Source organism: Myotis myotis, unplaced genomic scaffold (genome assembly GCF_014108235.1).
Source record: "Myotis myotis isolate mMyoMyo1 unplaced genomic scaffold, mMyoMyo1.p scaffold_m19_p_2, whole genome shotgun sequence".
Taxonomy (NCBI): domain Eukaryota; kingdom Metazoa; phylum Chordata; class Mammalia; order Chiroptera; family Vespertilionidae; genus Myotis; species Myotis myotis.
Genome location: NW_023416324.1, coordinates 27,010,587 through 27,035,355, shown reverse-complemented (window position 1 = coordinate 27,035,355; position 24,769 = coordinate 27,010,587). Strand labels below are relative to the sequence as shown.

General features: G+C 49.8%; 1 protein-coding gene and 1 non-coding gene across 3 annotated transcripts in view; one reads left to right on the top strand and one right to left on the bottom strand.

Moving 5' to 3' along the window:
• The window catches only part of ARMH1 (armadillo like helical domain containing 1), a 42,086-nt gene extending 28,695 nt beyond the window's left edge, over positions 1–13,391 (top strand). The window contains exons 8-13 of one of the 2 annotated variants that reach the window (XM_036351324.1): positions 12,048–12,173; positions 12,261–12,351; positions 12,446–12,575; positions 12,760–12,837; positions 13,020–13,101; positions 13,175–13,391. In XM_036351324.1, the coding sequence (XP_036207217.1) occupies positions 12,048–12,173; positions 12,261–12,351; positions 12,446–12,575; positions 12,760–12,837; positions 13,020–13,101; positions 13,175–13,290 (623 nt within the window). In that variant the 3' untranslated portion in view covers positions 13,291–13,391. Of the gene's footprint in view, positions 1–12,047; positions 12,174–12,260; positions 12,352–12,445; positions 12,576–12,759; positions 12,838–13,019 lie in introns of both variants that reach the window. The other variant, XM_036351323.1, reaches the window with a different exon arrangement.
• Positions 13,392–17,039: 3,648 nt separating this feature from the next.
• Positions 17,040–17,155, bottom strand: LOC118677778. Its single transcript, XR_004974504.1, has one exon. It is a non-coding gene; the product is annotated as a U5 spliceosomal RNA (small nuclear RNA).
• Positions 17,156–24,769: the final 7,614 nt, after the last annotated feature.

The window sequence follows — 24,769 nt, the reverse complement described above, 5'->3', positions numbered from 1 at the left end:
CAGAAAGAGAGAGAATGGACAAGACAGAACGCCTGGGTGTGGAGAATGAGGTGGCATAAGCAAGAGGGAATGGGCAGGGCCGAGGAGGCCAGGACAGCGAGGAAAGTTCTGGGCATCGTGCATATCGGGACTCCTGTGTCCAGAATGACAGGCTGAGCCCCAGGTCCTAGGCGTCTGGGAGGGGCAGAGTAGCAGGCAGGTTCTCAGGTTCAGGCGTGCAAGTGAGAGTCTCAGAAAGATCAGCAAAGGTCTGAAGGCTTACGTTCAATATCAATCATTTTTTGGAGGCAATGTGGAAAGCATGTCAGGTGTGTTTTTCCTTCAGCGGCACTGTCAGTTTTGTACTTGTTTGACCCCTGCAGGGATGTGTGGGTACGTGGGCCTTGTGTGTTGAGAAATAATGCTGTGTTGAAATTGATTTCCAGCTGGAGCATTCTCCTAGCTGGGGAGCAGTTGCCAGTTGAGGGGGTAGAGTGGTAGAGGCACCTAAGTAAAGGTCAGAAGGTTGTCGCTGGCATCGGAAGGGAGTGACCTGGCAGCTTAATGTTAAGAAGCTTAATCAAACAGCCCCGAGGAGACCGAAGTGGGTGACAGCGAGACCTCCCTCCCCCAACCCACTTCCCCATGGCAGTGTGACCACTCCCACTCAGCCACCACTTCGCAGCTTAAGCATTTCCGCTCTGAGGTCTTCCCCGACCTGCCTTCAGCCCCTGCCCAAATGCAGCCCTCCTTCCTTAGTACCACCCTTAGCCCTCCTCCCTCTAGAACCTCCCTCCATTGGTGCAGTTATCTCCAGAATGGTCACTGCCCTTTACATAGCCTGCACAATTTCAGTGCAACTGTCATCCTTTTTGTCCTTATGTCCTCCCCGTAGTCCCCAGCATACGTTAGGTCTTCCGTCCACTTTTTTTTTTAATATATTTTATTGATTTTTTACAGAGAGGAAGGGAGAGAGATAGAGAGTTGGAAACATCGATGAGAGAGAAACATCGATCAGCTGCCTCCTGCACACCCCCTACTGGGGATGTGCCCGCAACCAAGGTACATGCCCTTGACCGGAATCGAACCTGGGACCTTTCAGTCCGCAGGCCGACGCTCTATCCACCGAGCCAAACCGGCTAGGGCTTCCGTCCACTTTTGTTGAAGGAAGGAGGGCAGGGGGTGGGAGTGCTGCGCATGCACACCTTTAGTGACCACTTGCCTATGTGCCTTTCGCTCCCAGACCTGTGAGCAACCTCAGGCAGGGGCTGGGCCTGACTCATCTCCTTTTCCAGCCGGGGGCCTAGGACATAATGGGTACTCAGTAGAAGTTTGTTGAATAAATTTATGAAAAGTGGCTTAGCTTAATTTATGCTGATGAAGCCCTCCTGAGTTGGAACTGGCTCGGCTTCTTCCCATATCGGGCCCTCTGCATTTATTTCATGACAAGGACCGCTGTGGCAGGCAGAGCGTGAACCTTTATCACTGCCTTTTTTATTTGATGTGTGCGCATGTGGGCACAGTGAAACTCTGCATCTCAAAATAATTTCAAAAATGCCCAACTCATAGCACGTGCCCAAGAAATGTCTGCTAAATAAATGAATTATTCTTTTTCTCCAGGCCCTTCAAAATAGTCTTCCTGTCACTCGGAATATAGAGAATGCAGATGGAATGACTGTCCACTAGAGGGAGCAGTTTCACACGGTCGATGCCGTGGAGGTTGAGGAGAGAATACTGTCTTCCGCCTCTCACACCCCTCCAAAGGCAGGGCAGGGGAGCTCCGACAGGTCTGAGCTGTGGTTCTAACAGTGGTGAGCGGAGAGGGCCAGACATGACTCTCTCTTGAGTTTGAAGACGCCAAATTGCAAGACCCAGACGAAGCTTCCCTTTACCCAAGGGTGATGGCAACAGTCAGGACAGAGAAGCCCATCGGGTGGCATAGCTGAATGGACTGACCGAAAAGGGCAGGGTTAGTTAGTGTGTTTGTGTGTTTGTTTGCACTCAAAGACACTATTTATTTCATCAAAGTCAGGCAGGATGATCTGTTGAGAGGTCAGCGGTCAGCGTCGAGCATGAATCCGCACACACTTCCGCAGTGAGCTGCCCGCGATGGCCTGGCTAGTCTGGCGTTTCGGGGCATTTCCCCGGCTGAGCTCACAGAGCCTCCGGAACCAGCCTCCAGACTGTCTTTATCTGCTAGCTTGTTTTTTAAAAACAAACATTGATTGAACATGTGTGCTGTGCCAAGTACTATGCCAAGTACTTGAGTTCTGAGTTTTCTTTGTCCTGAGGAGAAAAAGTAATGGTTTGGGAGGAGAGAAGGGAGGATGTGCCCTCTATCTCCCACGCTGTGTGTGTGCGCGGAAGTGGGGGTGACATCCTTCCCCTGGGAAGGCCACAGGGAAAGCTGGATTCTCAGGCAGAATCTGTGAAAACAGGACCAGAAGGGGCTAAGGGGGCCTGGTGACTCCTTCCAGAGCTGTGTGTGTCAGCCGTGGAGGAGCCAGACCACGGCCTCACCTCCTTCTCTGTTGAGAACCCCACCTTCCCGCCTCCAAACCTGCCAGCCTGCCTGACCCGCATTCTCTGCTCTTTCCCATGACATGGCAGTGTCCCTGTTCCATCACCTCTTCTTCTGCTTGTTCTCTCAGACTTCTCTCCGCAGTCCCCCCTCCCGTTCCTTCTGGAGCACCATCTCCACTGACATGGAGATGTGCTCTCTATCTCCCGTTTTAACAAGCCTCCTTGGTAATCTGTGGATTAAAAGAGATTTCAAAGACATGTCCTCCAGAAAAAGGTAAAATTCAATCAGTGTTTGAGCATGCATACCCCTCCTTGACCCCAAGTTCCCAGCTACTCATTTTCCGGTTTTCTTCCTGCTCCATCTCTTACTTCTGACCAATAGCAACTTACTTCTGGTCAATAGCAACTCACTCTCTTCTCTTGGCTTCTGTAATACCACTTCCAGATCTCCTCCAGCCTGCTGGTTTTGCCATTTTTGCTAGTTTTTCCTTTTTCTCTACCAGACTGTTGGGTCAGCGTACTTCAGCTGGGTCTCCTAAAATTACCTTTCCCTCACACCTGTCCCAGTGCCCCTGGAGGAGGGTGGTTAGGGAGCTCTGTGTTACAGGTTCTGAAACACCCTGCCCTTTCAGATTCTTTAAAAAGCCTGGAGGAACCCTGGCCAGTATTCTCAGTGGTTAGAGTCTCGGCCTATGCACTGAAGGGTTGCAGGTTTGATTCCTGGTCAAGGGCACGTACCTGGGTGGCAGGTTTGATCCCCAGCCCCAGTCAGGGCACATGCGGGAGGCAACCAATCACTGTTTCTCACGTCGATGTCTCTCTCTCCCTCTCTCCCCCTTGCTTCTACTCTCTCTAAAAATCAATGGGTGATTCTCTCTCATCATTGATGTCTCTATCTCTCTCTTCTCCCTTCCTCTCTGAAATCAATGCAAATATATTTTTTTAAATCAATGGGGAAAATATCCTCAGCTGAGGAATAACAAAACAAAAAAATTTTTAATTAAAAAAAAGAGTAGAGAAGGAAACCTGTGCACCAGGCAATGGCTTTCTCATCTCCACGGCAAGAGATTCTGTCTGTCCATTCTTGTCTGACCTTCACTTTGAAGGAGAAATAACCAGGGAGAAAGTACTGACGTCTTCATCCACTGATTCCGGAGGAGTTTTTTGTTTTCAGATACTTTTAAGATTTTAGAATTTCTTTCAATGATGAGCCCACTTACCCTCAGCGAGCCAAAATTTAAGGAAGGACTTCTCCAAAGTGGGCCTGCCTGGAATTCATCTCCATTTATAATTGCAGTGAAGTGAAAAATGGCAGTTTCCCCCCAGGGAGGCTCGCTCTTCCAGGAATTCGTGGCACGCAGAGACTTAATCATGACAGGTTGTCTAAAGCCACAGAAGTACCGCTCACCGCCTCCCTCCCTAGAGAAGAGACACTTCAAAGTCATAAAGTTTTTTGGAAGGACAAATTAATGAATTCTGTTGGGGAGTTGAAATAATATACATATGTATGTAAATATATTAGTATCTTTTACAAATAAATTGTTATCTTAGGAACATAAAAATTATTTGATTTCATCAGAAGCAGACCATTATAAATTAATTTGCCAAATGTATGTTTACCAAAAATCAATTGGCCAAATGAGCAATTTGCTGAATGTCCAATTCACCAAACTACCAATTTACTGAAAAAATCATATTTCCTTTAAACATTTGTAAAGTTTATAGCAGTTTCTATTGGTTGTATTGGTAGGACCTAAGCCAACACTTCCGATTTCTCAGGGATTTCAAACTCTCTCTGCCCCTCAGTACCCCCTTTCTGTCCTTTATTAGCCCCCTTCTGTCTCCCTTTCTCTGCCCCACCCTCCTCAGCCCCTCTTCTCAAGTAGTATGGTGACCTCCAGCAAGTTCAGTTACCAGGTTCCCCTCCCTGCCCCCACTCCCTGGCCCTGCAGCTGCACAGGGCTTGGGCAGAGGCAAATGAAGATTCCTTAAAAACCTGCTATGAAGACAAAATGAAAGCCATTATATTCAGACTTCGCAGAAATGTACAAAAGCTGTTAAATCAGTCATCTATATTTGCTATCTATTGCTATATAACAAATTACTCCAAAACTTAGTGGCCAAAAAAATAAACATTTATTATCTCACATACTTTTTTGTGGGTCAGGAGTCTGGGAGCAGCTTAACCGAGCGGTTCTGGCTCAGGATGTCTCATGCGGTTGCAGTCAAGTGCTCAGCTGGGGCTGCGATCACCCGGAGACATCCAGTGTGCCTCGCTCACATGCCTGCCCAGTTAGTGCTGGCTGCTGCCCGGAAGCCTCGGTTCTTCACCACGTGGACCTCTCTACGGGGCTACTTGAGTGTCCTCACAACATGGCAGCTGGCTTCTCCCAGAGCAAGTGGTCCAAGAAGGAGCAGAGGAAGCCCCAGGGCTGTTTATAATCTAATCTCAGAAGTTGCACCTGTCACTACTGTTTTCCTCCGGTCACTAGACGCCAGTCACTAAGTCCAGCTCAAGGGGAAGAGAATTGAGCTCCAGCTCTTGAAAGAAAACATGCTAAAAACTTTGTAAAGCATATTTATTTATTTTTCTTTTTTAAAAAAATATTTTAATATGTTTTTATTGATTTCAGAGAGAGGAAGGGAGAGGGAGAAATAGAAACATCAATGATGACAGAGAATCATGGATGGGCTGCCTCCTGCACACCCCCTACTAAGGATCAAGTCCGAAACCCTAACATATGCTCTGACTGGGAATTGAACCATGACTTCCTGGTTCATGGGTCGAAGCTCAATCACTGAACCACACCAGCCAGTCTTTTAAAATATATTTTTATTGATTTCATAGAGGAAGGGAGAGGGAGGGAGAGATAGAAACATCAATGATGAGAGAGATAGCTCCTGCATGCCCCACACTGGGGATCGAGCCCACAAACCCAGGCATGTACCCTGAACCAGCAATTGAACCATGACCTCCTGGTCATAGGTCGATGCTCAACCACTGAGTCATGCTTGCCAGGCAGGAGTATATTTTAAAACGAACATACCATCTGATAAAAACTGAAAAAAATCTACTGAATATTTTCAAAGGATATATTATTTCCCTAAAATTACATGAGAATTCTACCACTGAGCCACCAATGCTACAGCATCCCAAAAATTACATGAGCACTTCAACTGCAACACTTTACTGATTTGAGAGAGAGGAAGGAGAGAAAGAGAAACATCCTACAACCTTGGCTTATCGGATTGACATTCTAATCAACTAAGCTACCCAGCCAGGGCCTCAACTACACTTTATTTAGCATTTATAAGTTTCACTAGAGGCCTGGTGCATGAAAATTCATGCACTGGAGGGGGGGGCATCCCTCAGCCCAGCCTGCCCCCTCTCATAGTCCAGGAGCCCTCAGGGGTGGGAGGCGACCTGGCAATCAGGGGAAGGCGACGCCCCATCACACTTCTGCTGTTGCCACTGCCAGCAGCGCAAGCCTCAGCTGGCCCTGGTTACCTGAGCCTTGGGCAGCCCTGGGCGGCTGGGGGGCTGAGGGGACTGGGGGACTCCGGAGGCAGGCACGTTGCAGGGCCAGGCCCGCCTGGGGCAGGCCCGGCCTTGCCGCACACCTGCCACCCTGGCGGGGCTAAGGGGACTGGGCTCCACCACCTTGTGGCTGTAGGTGCCACCATCTTTGAGGGCATGGCAGTCAATTAGCATATTCCCTCCTTATTGCTGTGGGTGCTGCCATCTTTGACGGTGGGCGGTCAATTAGCATATCCCCTCCTTATTGGCTGTGGGCACCACCTTTTGTGACTGCATGAGGTCAATTTGCATATTCCCTCTTTATTATATAGGATTATACAGTCTTCCAGAGTTGTCATTTGTTTTTTTAATAGAAAGCCTTCAGGGAAAATTTTGTTTCTAATTCCAGTTACCTGGCCTTCCAAGCCTCTGTGTCTGCCCGGGCCTGGTATTGTCTCCCCTTGACCCCCTGGTCTAGAAATGTTTGGCTTCTGTGTCGGGAGCAGTTCTAAAAGTGCCAGCAAGTAAGCTGGTGGGACTCGGTGTGAGACTTGCCCAGAAGAGCAGGTATCAATGGAAGACACACATAGCAATTCATATACCACCGGAGCACATAACATTAATTACTTTGTTGCCTGGCTTTTTAAGACAAAATAGTGCATAAAATGTAATTTTAATGTTTCAGCATTGGCTGTTGAACATTATGTGGTGAAAGGGGTGGCAAAATGTACAGAAACAAGAAACAGAATGTAATTGGTCAGGAAAATGCCTGACACAGGTTTCTTCCTTGCAACATCGCAACTTGCCACACACTTATCCTGCTGGAAAAGGAAGCAAACCTGTGTGTGGACTCAAACTGAAGCGCACTTCTCGCCTGTGGCCAGCAGGTGGCAGTCTTGTCTGGAAGCGAAGAGAAAGAACTGGACCCTGGTTTTCCCAGGCTAGCAAAGAAATGAGAAACAAACCTCATGTGTGCCCAGTGACTTGCAATGGCTGCATGACACAGCCACGGGTCCCAGGTGCAGTCCCAGTTCTGAGGCTCCTTCCGCAGCTCGGTCGCCGCTTTTACTGTGATCCCCTGGGTTTCTTCATCTATTGGGCAGGTGGTTGCCTCACAAGCTTTCTCCCAGTCTGCCAGGCCGTGGGTCCTGCAGTTCCTCTGGATTAGAAGAATCTTTCCTCTTGCACTAAAGTTTCCTCTGAGTGTCAGTGGCCCACTCCTTACACCTGAGCTGTTTACTGCTGCTTCCATCAGCACTGGTGGTGTAGCTGACACCTACTCAGTTGACATTTGTCAAATGAATGCGTATGGGCTCTGCCGAGCTGCTTCTCAGCCTCACTGGGCATAATCTCTCAACGGCTGTCCTGATCCAGCCACTTTCCTGAATACCCTTCTCTTCCTTCCCAGACCCAGCTCTGCTGGCTTCCTCCCGCCTTTCTGGAAGCTGCTGCTCAGTCCTTTGTGCGTTCCGTTCCCCCACTGCCCCCTTTCTTTTCCTCGCAGGATCCAAACCCAGCTCCTCTTCTCTTTCTTTTCTTCCTGTGTACCTAGTCCACTGCCATGGTTTTAATTACCACCTATAATGACAGAAACAATCATGGATAACTTTATAAAGCGTTTACTAAATGCTAAGTACTGCTCTAGCTCCTACCTCATTTAGTCCTCAAATGAGGTGGGCACTATTGTTCCCCTTTTATGGGTGATGAGCAGAGTGACCTCTCCCCTGAGCTCCAGACCCATACTTCCATTTGCCTCCCGCACCTCTCCCTTTGGATGTCACTAACCATGTTCAGAATGGGACTCCTGGTGTTCTAGCTCCAAATCTTTCATTTTCCAAGGTCCCAGCCTCAGGGAAAAACACCCAGATGTGGGCAATCGTCGTTTCTTTCTTCATCCCATCTTCGGCCAACTTCCAAAAAGCCAGTCAACTCTAACTCCTGAATATCATTCAAATATGTCCCCTCTAGGCTCAGTGGATAGAGCGTTGGCCTGTGGACTGAAGGGTCCCGGGTTCGATTCCGGTCAAGGGCATGTACCTTGGTTGCAGGCACATCCCCAGTAGGGGGTGTGCAGGAGGCAGCTGATCAATGTTTCTCTCTCATCAATGTTTCTAACTCTCTATCCTTCTCCCTTCTTCTCTGTAAAAAGTCAATAAAACATATTTTAAAAAAAATATGTCCCCTCTTCTCCATTCTATCTCCTTCTGTAATTCAGGTCTCTGTATTTCTCACCTCTAAACCAAACTCCATCTCTCCAGTATGGTGCCCACACACAGTCTATTTCCTGGTTCTCCACCAGAGTTTAGTGGTGACGAACATGAGCTTTGGCCCCGGCCAGTTTGGCTCAGTGGGTAGAGCATCAGCCTGCAGACTGAAGGATCCTGGGTTCAATTCTAGTCAAGGGCACATGCCTGGTTTCAGGCTCGATCCCCACTAGGGGGCGTGCAGGAGGTGGATGATCAGTGATTCGCTCTCATCATTGATGTTTCTATCTCTCTCTCCCTCTCCCTTCCTATCTGAAATCAATTTTTAAAAATTTTTTTTTTAAAAAAGAATATGAGCTTTGGAATCTGTAGAGTCATTCTACTACCTATTAACTGTTTGATCTTGGGCAAGCTACTCAATCTTGTTGAGTCTTGGTTTTCGCTGAAATGAAAGATGAGAAAACACCTGCTCTACAGGGTGGTTGACACATGCAAAACCCTCAGAAGCTGGGGCTGACCTACCTCCACAAGCTTAGCTCTCACCAACGCCCTGTGTCCCAGCCAGGCCTCCCTGCTTGCCTGGCCACGAGGGTGGCATGCACTTTGCAGCATGGCACTCGCCACATTCTTCACTCCAGTCCCCTCCTTCTCCCTGTGGCTTTGTCAGCTCACGTGTTACCTTCTCCAAGGAAGCCTTCTGATTCTCTAACCCCCAACCCCTCCACATGCTCTGACACCAACCTGGCTTCCTTCGTGTTCCCAGAGCCCTTATAACACAACATCATAAATGCCAGTTTCCTTACTGGTGTCCCATTAGATGTGTCATCCCTGAAGGCAGGGATTGGGCCTTAGTCCTCCTCGTTGCCCTAGCACAAGGGTCCAACACGGAGAAGATGCTCACTACGTATGTGCTAGATAAATGAATGCACCCATGAGTAAACCTGTGTGAGGCATTTTCCTGACCAATTACCAATCAGCGACTGCTTCAGTGTAGGACAGGGGTGTCATCAGTACCACAGGCGTTGCAGTCTCCTGTTGTCCTTTGCTTTCTGCATGAGCCTGCTCTGCGTAGTCACTAACGCAGGGCAGAGAGTTGTAACTGGCTGTGGCTCTTGTGGAGATATTTGGGCAGGACAAGCACTTTTGCTTTGGGTGTAAACAGTGACAGCTATGAATTTTAACTCAATCAGAGATGACTCAGTGAATAAATCTTCGTTTTTCTGAGGAGCTCCAAGTGTTGCAGATACATAATCAATGAAGAATCAAGCATTTAGTGTAAAGTGAATAGGCAGAACCAGACATTTGTCTCCTGGAGTACTGGGTCCTACGTGGGCAGAGAAGGCCGTTTGTGGTCAGGGAAACTTCATAAAATATCCCCACCTGTTCACTCCTCCCCTGAATGTCCATGAGCCATGTCCAGCTGCGGGAAGAGCTCTCTGAGGCACAGGCTGGCACTTTTCCTGCCACGTCCTCACACGAAGGTGCTACCAGCCTGTGCCTGGGATGAGCCCAACCACTACTGAGAGTCGACCTGCAGCTGACAAGGCCCAGTGTGTTGGGTGTGAGGAGCCAACCACTCAGACCTAAAACCCAAGCTGCACTCATCAGGAGCAAGGAAGAAAAGGTGTCACAGCCAAACAATAAGAACAGGGGAGGCCAAAACCGGTTTGGCTCAGTGGATAGAGCGTCGGCCTGTGGCCTGCGGACTAAGGGGTCCTGGGTTCGATTCCGTTCAAGGGCATGTACCTGGGTTGCTCACATCCCCAGTGGGGGGTGTGCAGGAGGCAGCTGATCGATGTTTCTCTCTCATCGATGTTTCTAACTCTCTCTCCCTTTCTCTCTGTAAGAAATCAATAAAATATATTTAAAAAAAAAAAGAACAGGGGAGGACACCAGCCGGTCCAGGCAGGGGCTGCCGAGCAGCCAGAGGCGTCCCGGGCGCATTACTGTGCAGGTGGGAGAGTGGGGGGGTGGCAGGAGGCGTGGTGTGCTGGTCCCTTTCCCTCCAGTGTTGCTGGCTCTGTGATTCCAAATTAGAACCAAACCAAATTAGCACTGGCCGGCGGCTCGGTCGGTTGGAACATCCTCCTGTACGCCAAAAGGTTGTGGGTTCACTTCCTGGTTAAGGCACATAACTAGGTTGTGGGTCAATCCCCAGTCAGGGCGGATATGGGAGGCAACTGATCAATATTTCTCTCTCACATTGATGTTTCTTTCTCTCCCTTCCTCTTTTTCTAAAAAATCAATAAAAACTATCCTCGGGTGAGGATTTAAAAACAAAAAAATTAGAGCAACTGGCGGCTTTTCTCACATCGCAAAGAATTATCCCAAACGTGTTCTTACTGGGTAAAATCTCCTGACAGGGAACTAAAAGGTCAATTTCTATGATTCAAACAGATAACACTGTTAATATAGCAGTTCTGTGTCTACATGGCAATCTGGTATGCAAAAGAGCTAATCAGGGAGGTAACAAATTATCCTAAATCTGCTCTCCCAGGAGTAAATGGAGAGAGAGGCCCCACCTGGCTCCTGTGCTGGGACAGCGCATCTCTAAGTCCTGTCCCGTGCAGCCAGCACATGTGTTTAGAGTAACATTTACCACGGTTAACATGTACCATCTCAACCTGCCCATTCCAGCTCTGCCTCTCTGGCTCCTCTCTCTACATCTCCCCAGGCACTCCCACAGCCTACTGACCCCTTTCACAGGCTCCTTACCATACTGTAACAATAGGCATTCTGCAAGCTGAGTGAACAGTTGGGAGGAATGAATAACTGGAAAATACCTACAGAAAACTCCTTCAATACATTCTAATTGCCTCCTCCCTCCTAACCAAATCTCCCTCCTAACCATTCCAGGGAGTAAAGATTATGTAGCTTAAGGGTGATTGTTTGTAGTTAAAGTGATTAACTACCCGCCTGGCATTTAGGTAAGGGGTTTTATTCCCTCCCTAACTTCAGGGAAAAACCCTACCTGGGGAAACAACCTTTCTCGGAGAGGTGACCTTGGTTAAAACACATAGTGCCACCCTAACTGGTTTGGCTCAGTGGATAGAGCGTCGGCCTGCAGACTGAAGGGTCCCAGATTCGATTCTGGTCAAGGGCATGTACCTTGGTTTCGGGCACATCCCCAGTGGGAGATGTGCAGGAGGCAGCTGATCTATGTTTCTCTCTCATCAATGTTTCTAACTTTCTATCCCTCTCCCTTCCTCTCTGTAAAAAATCAATAAAATATATTAAAAAACAAAAACAAAACACATAGTGCCAAGAAGGGGAGCAAACATATTAAGAACAGTATGCCATATACGCCAGGTCCCTTGAAACATATGCTGTGCAGATGTTTCTTCCCTGCAGCGACTGTGTCAAGCAGCAAGGATGGACCGGCTCCCGGCACCTGCACCCCTTTTTCACTTTCTGCCACACATCCCCACCCACCTGCTGTCTCCTCCTCACCCCTTGTCTCCCTTTGAAAACCCAGCCCTTCCCTCCTGCATGAATCCTCCTGAGTTCCTCCAAGCCTCCAGGATGGATGGGCTCATCACCCAACCCTGCCCCCCAGCCCCCACCCCGGCTAATGGCTGGTGGGGGTGTGGGGGGAGAGCTCCCCCTCCTCCTCTATAACCAAGAGCCCCAAGAAGGCAGGACCGAGGTGTCCTCTGCCCAGCTCTCCCCACACCTGGTGCAGTGCTGGCCAATTAAAGGTCAGGAAAGGTCAATGAAGAGGATGAGGTAGAGCAAAGCAACGTGGTTCAAGGAGCTCTCTGCTTTCTGGCTGGGGATGGAGAGTGTTGGAGGCAGGCTTCCGCATCGCCTCTGCCCTCCCCCAGCCATCGAACTGATCAAGGACCTAGTCAACTACGACGTGTGCGAGGCGCTGCTCATCGGCCTCGTGGACCTGTTGACCCCACCCATCCCGGAGACCAGCGAACTGCAGCCCAAGACCCTGAGCAGCGGTAGGGATCGCTGGGACGGAGGTGGGGCGTGGGGAGGGGGTACCCGGCGAGAGCAGGGGCCCAGCCTCACAGCCGCCCCTCCACTAGACCCTACGGCCCTGCAGCTCACCAGCCCCCACCAGCGCGCCGCCCACCTGCCCGCGTTTCTGCAGCAGGCCGCCGCCGCCAAGGCCATCGGGTAAGCGGGCGGGCCGTGGGTGGAGGCGGCAGGCAGGCTCGGAGCCGGCGCTGGGGAGCCCCCAGACGTCGCCCCAACCCGAATCCCGGCCCAGGGTCCTGGCGCGCGGCAGCACGAGCCTGGCCGAGGAGATGCTGCGCCTACGCGTGGTGCACAGCCTGATGGCCGCCATGGGCAACGTGGACCACAGCAACAGCCAGCGGCAGGCCAGCCTCACGCTGGAGGTGCGCGGGCGGGGCGCGGGTGGGGGGGCAGGGGCGGGGGCCCGGAGCGGGTGGGGGCGGGCGGGGCGGGGGGCGGGGGGCGGGGGGCGCGGGCGGGGCGGGGGGCGGGGGGCGCGGGCGGGGCGGGGGGCGGGGGGCGCGGGCGGGGCGGGCGCCGCAGTCACGCCGCTGCCCGTCGGTGCAGTACTTGGTGCGGATCTTCCCGGTGGTGGAGGAGCACGTGCAGAAGTGCATGGGAGCGGAGCTCTACAAGCTCTTCCGCGTGAGTGTTCCCGCCCCGCCCCGCCCGCACAGAGAGCAGTGGCCCCAACAGAACGGAGCCTCCTGCACCCCGTCCCTCCCCCGGGGCACCCCTCACATGAACTGGGCCTGGTGGCCAGTGGCAGGGAAGGACGCGGGCGTGGGCTGCACCGGCCTCTCTCCGCTCCCCTTTCCTGCCCTCAGAGCAACGCAGAGGACTTGCACATGAAAATAGACAGCGTTCAGGTGGACATCTTGGCAACCAACAAAGTCAATGTGGCCAGAGGTGCGTGGGGAGCGCGGGGTCCTGGAGCACGGGTGCAGCCAGCACCGGACTCAGGCTGGCCTCCTGCTTCCAGAACTGTACCTGCGCGGCCAGGTCTACAGCAACAGGAGCTGTTACTTCTGCCCTCGGGATCGGGAGCGGCTGCCTGACTTCACTCACTTCCTGGAGGATGTGGACGGAGAGGAGTGACGGGCCCGAGGCAGCCAGGAGGGCCAGGCGGAGAGGAGAGGCGGGCGGAGGGAGCCCGGGTCCCCGTCAGGGCGACTCCACTTGGCTCCGGGTCGGGGGCTGCGGGGTGCGGGGCGGGGGAGCTGCTGGCTGGGAAGAGTTCAATAAACAGCCTTGCTGTGGATCTGTTCTGTGTGTGTGGATGCGGAGGGAGAGTCAATGAGAGCAGGCCCTTGGTGCGCTAATCCCGTTACCTCTGGACTGTCTCCTACTTCTCTTTCCCCTTCACAGGCTCCCGCACGCTCGCTGTGTGTTTCTTAACGAGCTCTTGCCGTGGGACCTCTGTGCTGGCTTTTCTGGTGAACAGGGAGAGAGGTTCTGTTCTCAGACCCTCTCCGCCCAGATCTCTAGCTGCATGGCCAACGCCCTCATCTCTTTTCAACTCACACAAAATCACCTCTTCCTTTTTGTTTAATTGATTTCAGAGAGAGAAACCCTGATTTGTTGTTCCATTTACTTAGGCATTCATTGGTTGATTCGACCGGGGATCGAACCCTCAAGCATGGCATACTGAGACAATGCGCTAACCAACGGAGCTACCCAGCCAGGGGTGAGGGCTACTCAAAGTTGCAACCCACACTATACCACTCCCTACACTATGGCCCCGCCCCCTTAGCATGCCATTTTTTCCCATAGTATTTATTTATTCATTCATTCATTCATTCATTCATTCATTCATTATCTCTCCCCCTGAATGTAAGCTCCACTAGGACAAGGATAAATAAATAGATAAACATAGATATAGAGATTAGATATGTAGATATAAGTATTTTTTTAAATATGTTTTATTGATTTTTTTACAGAGAGGAAGGGAGAGGGATAGAGAGTTAGAAACATCAATGAGAGAGAAACATTGATCAGCTGCCTCCTGCACACCTCCTACTGGGGATGTGCCCTCAACCAAGGTACATGCCCCTGACCGGAATAGAACCTGGGACCTTTCAGTCCACAGGCCGACGCCCTATCCACTGAGCCAAACGGTCAGGGCGATATAAGTATATTTTTAATATTGGGGGTTTTTGTTTGTTTTTAAAATATATTTTTATTGATTTTTTACAGAGAGGAAGGGAGAGAGATAGAAAGTTAGAAACATCGATGAGAGGGAAACATCGATCAGCTGCCTCCTACACACCTCCCACTGGGAATGTGCCCGAAATCAAGGTACATGCCCTTGACCGGAATCTATCCTAGGACCTTCCAGTCCAAGGTCTGACGCCCTATCCACTGAGCCAAACGGGTCAGAGCTAAAAATATGTTTTATTCTCAGAGAGAGGAAAGGAGCGGGAGAGATAGAAACATCTATGATAAGAGATAATTCTGATTGGCTGCCTCCTGCACACCCCTACTGGGGATCAAGTCCAAAACCCTAGCATATGCTCTGACTGGGAATTGAACCATGACCTCCTGGTTCATGGGTCACACTCAACCACTGAACCACACCAGCTGGGCTAGATATATGTATTTATATATTTTTTATATGTTTATTGATTTCAGAGAGGGAGAGAAAGATAGAACCATCAATGATGACAGAATCATTGATCAGCTGCCTCTTGCACGCCCCCTATTGGGGATCTAGCCTGAAACCTGGGCATGTGCCCTTGGCTAGAATCGAACCTGGGACCCTTCAGACCCCAGGCCGACGCTCTATCCGCTGAGCCAAACTGGCTAGGCTGTATTTATATTTTTTTTCTTTACTGATGTATCCCAAACATTGAGATCAATGCCAGGTATGCATGAATGAATAATGGAGGTAATATCTAAAGAAATTGTTCAAGTCAGAGGAAATGAAGTCAGATGGCAGTAATTCTCCAGGCTGACACAAGAGGGCATTACCAGCCTGATATTGTCAATCTAAGGCGGCTCAGCCTTTGGCTAAACTGATTTTGAGCCCCAGCTTTCCTATGTTTGGGCTGGAGGAAAGGAAGGTTACAAAATATATATTCCCATAAAGCTAAATGGATTTCCTATTTTAAAGAAGTGTCCTGTCCTTTGGTTTCAAGTCATTCTGCACTGTTTTTAGTCTTTTTTTTTTTTTTTTGATACTCAATCTTGCTAATATTAGTGATGAAAAAAATCTTAATGTGACTTACAAGAAATCTACACAATCCTGACCGGTTTGGCTCAGTGGATAGAGTGTCGGCCTGCGGACTCAAGGGTCCCGGGTTTGATTCCAGTTAGGGGCATGTACCTTGGTTGTGGGTACATACCCAGTAGGGAGTGTGCAGGAGGCAGCTGATGTTTCTAACTCTCTATCCTTCTCCCTTCCTCTCTGTAAAAAATCAATAAAATGTTTTAAATATATATATTCTTTTAAAAAAAAAAAAGAAAAAAATCTACACAAACACCATTTTTTTTATTTTTTTATTTTATTTTATTTTTTGCTAAACACAATTCTGGGTAATAAAGCTTATCTAAGGGGATTGATTCTTTTAATAACAATGTCTTCTTGAATTTTCTTTCCTATGAAAGCCTTTTTCAGAATGTTTTCCTCATGTAGATACAGGGACCTGAGTGTTTATCTTTTAAAGATGTTTTCTGTAAACCATATAACTTTCAATATCTACTGCCCACACGCAGAAACTGATATTCTCAATAAACATTGCGCAGGTCCCTCGCCGATGGGAGGCTGGTTGGTTGAAGGCAGGAGGAGGGGGAGGGGAGGAAATAAGACGGTTTCCCAGAAGGCTACGAGGCTCTCCTGTTTTTATTCTTGAAGTGGCTTTTCTTTTGTAGAAAAATGGTTTAAAAATTTTTGTAGCCCAGAAATATTTTGGAAATTTTAATAATTGGAAAATCCAAAATCTGGAAACCACTTGTCTAAGGTAACGATAGTTTAATTAAAAACATGAGCTCTTGCCGATGTACTCAGTCCTTAGAGCATAGGCTGGGTTCAATTCCTAGTCAAAGGCACGTGCCTTGGATGCGGGTTCCGGGTTCCATCTGCCTGCTGGGGGCGAGTGTGGGAGGCAACCAATCCCTGTCTCTCTCTCTCTCTCTCTCTCTCTCTCTCTCTCTCTCTCTCTCTCTCTCTCCCCTCCCTCCCTTCCACTCTCTCTATATTCTCTAGGAATATCCTCGCGTAAAGATTAAAACAAAAAAGAAGTGAAACTTTAAAAACCAAACCTTAAGTATAATTAAAATGTAAACTAGAACTGTGTTTACTGAGGCGGTGTGATTACATTAAGGGCCCCTTGTTCCCCGGTCCTTCCGAAGGGGGGGCGCCTGTCCTTCCTTAGCTCGATCGGGGGTCAGCACCGCCACTCCAACAGGATCACACAATTGCAAACAAGCTGCACGTTCCAGAGCACGCCTGAGACATGAATGCTCTTCTAAAGACAACCTAGTATGTAACACGGGACCTTGGATCCCTCGGAGCCCTAGAGAGAGACTCAGGCACCCATTCCTCCTCCATCCGTGTACCCGGTCCACCAATCGGCTTTGTTCCTGCGCCCCTGGGGACAAGCAGGCAAAAGGAACAGCCACGCCCTTGCCCCTGGCGCACACATCCCGCACCCGAGCCTGAGCCACCTACTAAAGCTGCCGCTAAGAATTCCGACATCCTCAACACAGGAAAAAAAAAAGATGCAATTGTTCTCTCTGTTAGGGAAAATAGCAACCTCCCCCTTCTAATACATATGGAGAACAAAATGCACAAATGCACAACCAGCCCAACCGATAAAAAGCACGTCTAATTTTCATACACTCTTGTAAGTCCTGCGAATGCAAGACCTCAAAAAATTGAGTAATAACTCAGAATTGTTCCTCTCCACGGAAATCTTTAGTAAAAGGCGAAAGATTTATGCGGTCTGAAGAGAAACCAGAGCATGCCTACCGCGGCGTGGCGCACAGTCCTCAGGTAACTGTAACTCCTGGAAAAGCAATGGTAACTATTTCCACAAAAGAGCTAATGGTTTCTGCCCTAAGTTCAGACAATTCTGTGAAAGCAGTGGCATGTTCAGTGAGGGGGGAAAGTTGAAAGAAAAATAATCTAGATGTTTTAAAGTAGAAAATAACCTATGTGCAATGCATTGTGGGTGTATAAATGAGCTGAGTCGCCAACTCGCGGTTTCCGGAAATACCTTAAATGGTCCTTTCGTTCTCCTGCCCGGCGCAGGGCCACCACCAGGGGGCAGAGCAGGAACCAGATTGGCAGGAGTACAAAAGCCTGCTCCCAACAGAAAGACTTTTATATATGAGTAATTCCAAGCTAACACCTCTTGAATTTAAAAATACATATAATTTTTTTGATTTTTTTTTTAAAAAAACGCTTGAAAATAATTGTCTCCATACATTCATTCAACAAAAATGTATTGAGTGCTGTGTCAAACCCTGTGCTAGGCCCTAGGAGGCAGGTGTGTGTGATGAGCACTGATAACAGAATGTTCAGTGACACATGGGCAGAGGTTAAAGAATCCATTCTAGGCAGAGGGACACCATAAGCAGTGTGGGCAGGAAGGTGAAGAAAGAGCAAGGGGTTAAGTGGCAGGGACCACATTTTGATGGGCCTTCACTGCTAAGAACTTGGATTTACCTTGAGAGCAACGGAGAACCTTTGAAAAGCTTCCAAGAAGAGGAATATGGTCAGTGCTTTAAAGCATCAACAACATCAGTTGGTGTTATGAGTTGAATTGTGCCCCCCCCATCTCCTAACCACCACCACCACCACCACCACCACCCCCAAACAATAGTATGTTGAATTCCTAACTCTCAGTACCTCAGAACATGATCTTTGTTAGACAGGACAAGGGTCCCAAGGTCTGGGCTGGCTCTTACTAAATGCTATTCTTACTAAATGTTAAAACGTAGCACAGTATTTTGCAAATGCAGCCCTAAATAGGATGAGCTTGACAGGAACTCACCCTGATAAGTATAGCCAACTGCAAAGAAGAAATCAACATGTAATTAACCAAATAGTAGTATAAACAATGGCTAAGCCTCTCTGGGGGAAGACCAAGATTTGGAGTGAATCCCCTGTCTCCTTTACCTGCTGCAAATAAATAAAACTACCCAGCAACTAGGTCTTATTTTTTTAATATGTTTGAATTGATTTTAGAGAGAGAAGGGAGAGGGGGAGAGAGAGAGAGACATCAATCAGGGTCAGTTGCCTCCTTTATGCACCCCTGACCAGGTTACCTGCAACCTGGGTATGTGCCCTTACCAGGAATTGAACCGGTGACCTTTTGGTGCACAAGAGGACGCTCAACAAATTGAGCCACACCGGCCAGGGCTAGGTCTTATTCTTAAATAGAACACCACACGCAGGAAACCCCTTGAGTTCAGTAACAGCTTCATTTGGACATAGGGTCACTGTAGATGCAATTGGTTAATGTGAGGCCGACAGAACTGTGAGACAATACATTTCTGTCGTTTAAGCCACTCAGCTGGGGTCAGCATCACCACGCCAACAAGAACACACAATTCCGTGAGAACAAGCTGCACATTCCAAAAGATGCCTGGGCCGTGGATATTTTTCTAAAGACAACCTAGTAGGCAGGAATGTAACACCGCCCACGGGGAGCAAGCTTGGAGCACTAGTGGAACTTAGGCACTCATCCATCCTTCATCCGTTTACCCAGTCGACAAATCTGCTTTGTTCCTGGCACCGCGGGGCGGCCTTCTGAGGCCAGGTGGCACATTTTGGGGTGGCAACCTCTGCTCCTCCTCAGAGACAATTTGGGACGCTGAGCAATAAGCCGGAGGGAAATAAATGGTAACCTGGACCAGCGGGTAGCCTGGATTTGCCCAAGAGTGTAAAGTAAGGAGAGAAAACCATCTAGGATAGGTCTATAGCGAACTGTGGCCTGAAGGAGGGATGTAGCAGAAGGACCTTGTGAAATTAGCAAGGTTGGAGGAAAACCAGGAGTGTGGACAGCACAGAACCCAAGAGCAGAGAAGAAGTTCCAAGAAGGGAACGGTGAGTACTGTGAAAAGAGACGAGTGAGAAGGGGGCCGCAGAGTCCATCCATTCAACACCAGGGCGTGCTGGGGAGCGGCCTGGCTGTGTCCGCAGAGTGAGGGTGACCGAAGGCTGTCCGCAGGGAGTCGGTGCGTGAGGGCGCGCAGAGCAGAGGATGCAGGCAGAGTATCGGCATCTCTCGAGAATTTTGACCCAGAAAAATCAAAGGTATTGTAGCTGGAAGGGGCGTGAGATTGAAGGCAGCCCTTCCCCCACTTTTGTTAATATTAGGAGAATGTTAAACATGATTGAACGCTGTTTTGTTTTTTTTTAATATCTTATTGATTTTTTACAGAGAGGAAGGGAGAGAGATAGAGAGTTAGAAACATCGATGAGAGAGAAACATCGATCAGCCGCCTCCTGCACATCTCCTACTGGGATGTGCCTGCAACCCAGGTACATGCCCTTGACCGGAATCGAACCTGGGACCTTTCAGTCCGGAGGCCGACGCTCTATCCACTGAGCCAAACCGGTTTTGGCAATCCTGCTTCTCTTAAACACCTGATATGTTTAAGAGAAAGGACACCGAGTCTGACTGTGGTGACGAAAGGGAGGAGGAGGAAGGGCTGTCGGTAGTAACTGCCCCACAGGGACGGTCATCTGTGCAGCTGGGCCTCCTTCCTGTCATCCCAGCAGTTCCTCCCCCACGCATCCCTTCGTCCTCCATCTTCCTCTGCCTTTTCAGCAGCTGACAGAGCCCCAAATCCTCTCCATTTTAAGCATCTGTCCTAAGGCAGCCGAACTGTTGGAAAATCAGACTGAGCCGAAGCCCTGATGAAGGCCCCACCATTACCTGACATGTGACTTGGCTGTTTCCACTCCCCAGGCGCCCGTGTCACACCTTCTCACCGAAACCATCCCCCACCTCCTCCCCAGCTCTCACTCGCAGCAAATTCCGCTGAGAAAACACAAGCCGTTTATTTCCCTTATCTTTCCGCCCTGCACCCTAACAGCCCCCAGCTCCTGCCCTCCTCCCATCAAAGGCCGAGCCTTCCACTAGGGCTTGTGGCCAGCCCAAGCCTAGACTTCACCGCTTCCACTCATGCCCCCTCAGTGGCTCCATCGCTCCCTCCCTGAGACTGAAGACCAAGGAGGCTCCATTAATCCCCGGCTGAAATAGGAAGGGGGAAGGGAAGGGAGAGAAGGAACCCTAGACCTATAGCACCTCCCAGCCATGCTCTCCTTATGGAAGACGGTGATCACAACTAAGAGGAAAACTTCACTTTGTTGTGACTAGAGATTTCTGTCAGAATTTTCTTCCAAAACAAGACCCAAACTTTCCTGCAGCCACAAGAGAACAAATGGAACTTTTCGTTCTAAACAGTTTCCACTGAGCTCCTCCTTAAGAAAGAAACGATAATCTTTACTGTGGATGCATTCGCATCAGCGGGTGCAATTTTGAATTAATTGTTATATTAGACTTTTAAAAGTGACTTCTGTAATTTTCTAAACAACGCTTCACAAGTCTTGAAGTTGATTCACACATCAGAGACTTCAATGGGTATGTATGTGTGTGTGTGTTTAATGAGGTGAAATAACTTGTATAGTTTTCTCCTTGTCTCTACTTCTTCACCTGTCTTTCATTATGACTTTAAAATTTTATCATGAACTATTTCGGGCTCTGCAGAAAGTATAGAGGGCAAAAACACACCTGATACTCAGGTTTAATTAATATAAACATTTCTTCAAATGTGCCTTAGATCTATTTGAAAAGTAAATAAAAACCTTGAGAATTGAAGGTAAGATAAAGAGCTTCCCAGACAAGTGAAAGCTAAAGGAGTTTATCGCCACCAAAACAGTATTATACAAAATGTTAAAAGGCCTTTGTTTTTAAATCCCCACCCAAGGATAATCCTCCCCCCCCCCCCCCCCAAACTGATTTCTAGAGAAAATAGAAGAAAGGAGGAGAGGGAAAGAGAGAGAGGGAAACACTGACATGAGAGAGACCATCACTTGGTTCCCTCCCACACACACCCCTACTGGGGCTAGGGAACCGGCAACTGAGGCATACATCCTTGGCCTGGAATCAAATCCACGACCCCTCAGTCCATGGGCCGACCCTCTAATCACTGAGCAAAAAGGTTTTCTTTAAGAATAAGAAGGAGATAAAAAAAAAATGGCAGCAGAGTAAGTGGATGCTGCATGGAAAAACAAAACAAACAAAAAAACTTCAATGGCCCGGCCAGTGACTCTCAGTGGTTGAATATCAACCCATATGCCAAGGTTGCGGGTTCAATCCCCGCTGAGGGCACACACAAGAATCAACCAATGAATGCATGAGTAAGAACAACGCATCGACTTTTCTCTCCCTCTCTCCCACTTCCTTTCTCACTAAAATCAATCACTAATTTTTTATTTTAATTAAAAGACAGGGGAGCCAGGATCAGAGAAGATCCCTGGTGATCTATGTATATTAGTCAGGGCCCTGGGGGGCAAATCCTGTTGGCTTTCTCTAGGAAGATCATAAATTGCCGGCTACCCCTGAGAATGAGAGGGTGCGGGAGTTGTGGGGAAAAATAACTAATGTTCAGTCATCTTAATATTAGTGTCCTCTTGAGGAGGGTCTTTTAAAATCATCATCTTCCCAAGTGGTTTGATAGAAACCTTCCTATTTCTGAAAGTACTTGCAAGTAAAGGCTTTCTATTTATTGCATACCTGCAGGAGGATTAATGAGGGCTGGGGTCTGGACTGTTCGGCCGTGGAGGCACCATTTCCCGTGTTTAAGGAGAGCACAGCTCTGGGGACTTGGAGCAGCAGCAGCTCCAGGAGGAGCGGGGAGTGGGGTGCGGGGCGTGTATGGGCAGGAGTAGCCAGGAGCGGAAAGGAGCCCTGGGCTTGGTGCCACTGTGGTGGGCCGGCTGCCCTCCGGGGAGGGAGCGGAGGGAAAGGTCTGGAGGAAAGTAGAGCCAGGAATTTCGGAGCTGGACGGGGCAGGCAGCCGCAGCCAGAGGCAGGCAGCCATGGCGGCAGGGGTGGGGAAGAGAGGCAGTTGGCAGAGGCTGAGTGAAGAAAGGAGCAAAAGAGAGGTGAGGTCCCAGTTCTTGCTCCCTTCCTTTTTGTTAATATCTCACTAACCAACTATCGCAGCGGTTCTCAACCTGTGGGTCGCGACCCCTTTGAGGGTCAAACGACCCTTTCACAGCGGTTGCCTAAGACCATTGGAAAACACATATATAATTACATATTGTTTTTGTGATTAATCACTGTGCTTTAATTATGTTCAATTTGTAACAATGAAATTGGGGGTCACCACAACATGAGGAACTGTATTAAAGGGTCGCGGCATTAGGAAGGTTGAGAACCACTGAACTATTGTAACAAAACCACCTGGGACATTAAACAAAAGGACATAAGTGACATTCCAAGTTCCATCTAGTTATTTAAGTTTCCTGAGATCTTCCACTTAAAAAAATTTATTTACTGACTGTAGAGAAACATCGGCGTGTTGTTCCACTTATTCATGCATTCATTGGATCATTCTTGTATGTGCCCTGACTGGGGGTCGAATCCACAACCTTGGGTATAGGGACGACGCTCTAATCAACTGGGCTGCCTGGCCTGAGCTCAGACTGATTCCGTTATAATAATGTAGTTATTACCTAACAGGAAAGAATCAAAGGGAAGACTAGATACAGGCCTGCCATTTAGACAGCTTGGCCAAAAGCGACATTTACCACTGTCCACGTCAGTTCCCTGCTCATCAGTGGGGAAAGGGCCTGGGCAAAGGCAATTAGACACACGTCCAGGTCTGAGTGAGGCGGGAAGATGCCTGCCCATCAATCACACCTGAAAACATAATTGGCCGGGACGGACGTGGCCACCACGAGCCAAGATCTAACTATACAAACTTCTACAAAGGAGCCACTCACTCCGGGCTCTGGGCGCAGGGCCCTCCTGGGACTCCTGCTGCGGCCGAGGCGCCAGGCCCTGTTGGGCGCCAGCGTGGAGTGACGGCCGCGGACTGACGGAGGTGGACTGATGGACATGGACTGATGGCCGCGGACTGACGGAGGTGGACTGGTGGCCACGGACTGACGGCCGCGGACTGACGGAGGTGGACTGGTGGACATGGACTGACGGCCGCGGACTGACGGAGGTGGACTGATGGACATGGACTGACGGCCGCGGACTGACGGAGGTGGACTGATGGACATGGACTGATGGCCGCGGACTGACGGAGGTGGACTGGTGGCCACGGACTGACGGCCGCGGACTGACGGAGGTGGACTGATGGACATGGACTGATGGCCGCGGACTGACGGAGGTGGACTGATGGACATGGACTGACGGCCGCGGACTGACGGAGGTGGACTGATGGACATGGACTGACGGCCGCGGACTGACGGAGGTGGACTGATGGACATGGACTGACGGCCGCGGACTGACGGAGGTGGACTGATGGACATGGACTGACGGCCGCGGACTGACGGAGGTGGACTGATGGACATGGACTGACGGCCGCGGACTGACGGAGGTGGACTGATGGACATGGACTGACGGCCGCGGACTGACGGAGGTGGACTGATGGACATGGACTGACGGCCGCGGACTGACGGAGGTGGACTGATGGACATGGACTGACGGAGGTGGACTGATGGACGTGGACTGACGGCCGCGGACTGACGGAGGTGGACTGGTGGACGTGGACTGACGGCCGCGGACTGACGGAGGTGGACTGATGGACGTGGACTGACGGCCGCGGACTGACGGAGGTGGACTGATGGACGTGGACTGATGGCCGCGGACTGACGGAGGTGGACTGATGGACGTGGACTGACGGCCGCGGACTGACGGAGGTGGACTGATGGACATGGACTGACGGCCGCGCACTGACGGAGGTGGACTGATGAACGTGGACTGATGGCCGCGCACTGACGGAGGTGGACTGGTGGACATGGACTGACGGCCGCGGACTGACGGAGGTGGACTGACGGCGGCGGACTGACCGACGCGGACTGACGGCCATGGACTGACCGACGCGGACTGACGGACGCGGACTGACGGACACTGATCTGGCCCGAACGCTGAATCGCACGGGCTGCAACATGGGCTGGGAACCGGGCACTGGCTCTGCTCTGACTGGCTCACCGCCCAGCTGCCCCGTTCAGGACGGGCTTGTGGGACATAGGACGTTGCGACCTAAGAAACTGCAGCCGGTGAAATCCACGCCTCTCCCCCTCCCACGGCGACTTCCAAAAAGGCTTATTTCAGCGGCTTCCCTCTGGCATCAGAATCTCCCGCTTTTTAAAACAAAAATAGGAATGGAATTAGTGACAAACTTACTCCATGTGAACCAATTGGAACATAGTTTGTTCATCTCATTAGGAGATGCATCTCCAATGAATGTTTACTTTTTCTTCTTATGTTAAAGCACCAACGACCTTTAAGAACTCAGAAAGTGTGAACAGATAGTGCAAGCATGACACACAAACCAAAAGACTGTGTCTCCCAGCGCTGGGTCCCAGCTGCAGTTCCCCTCCCCG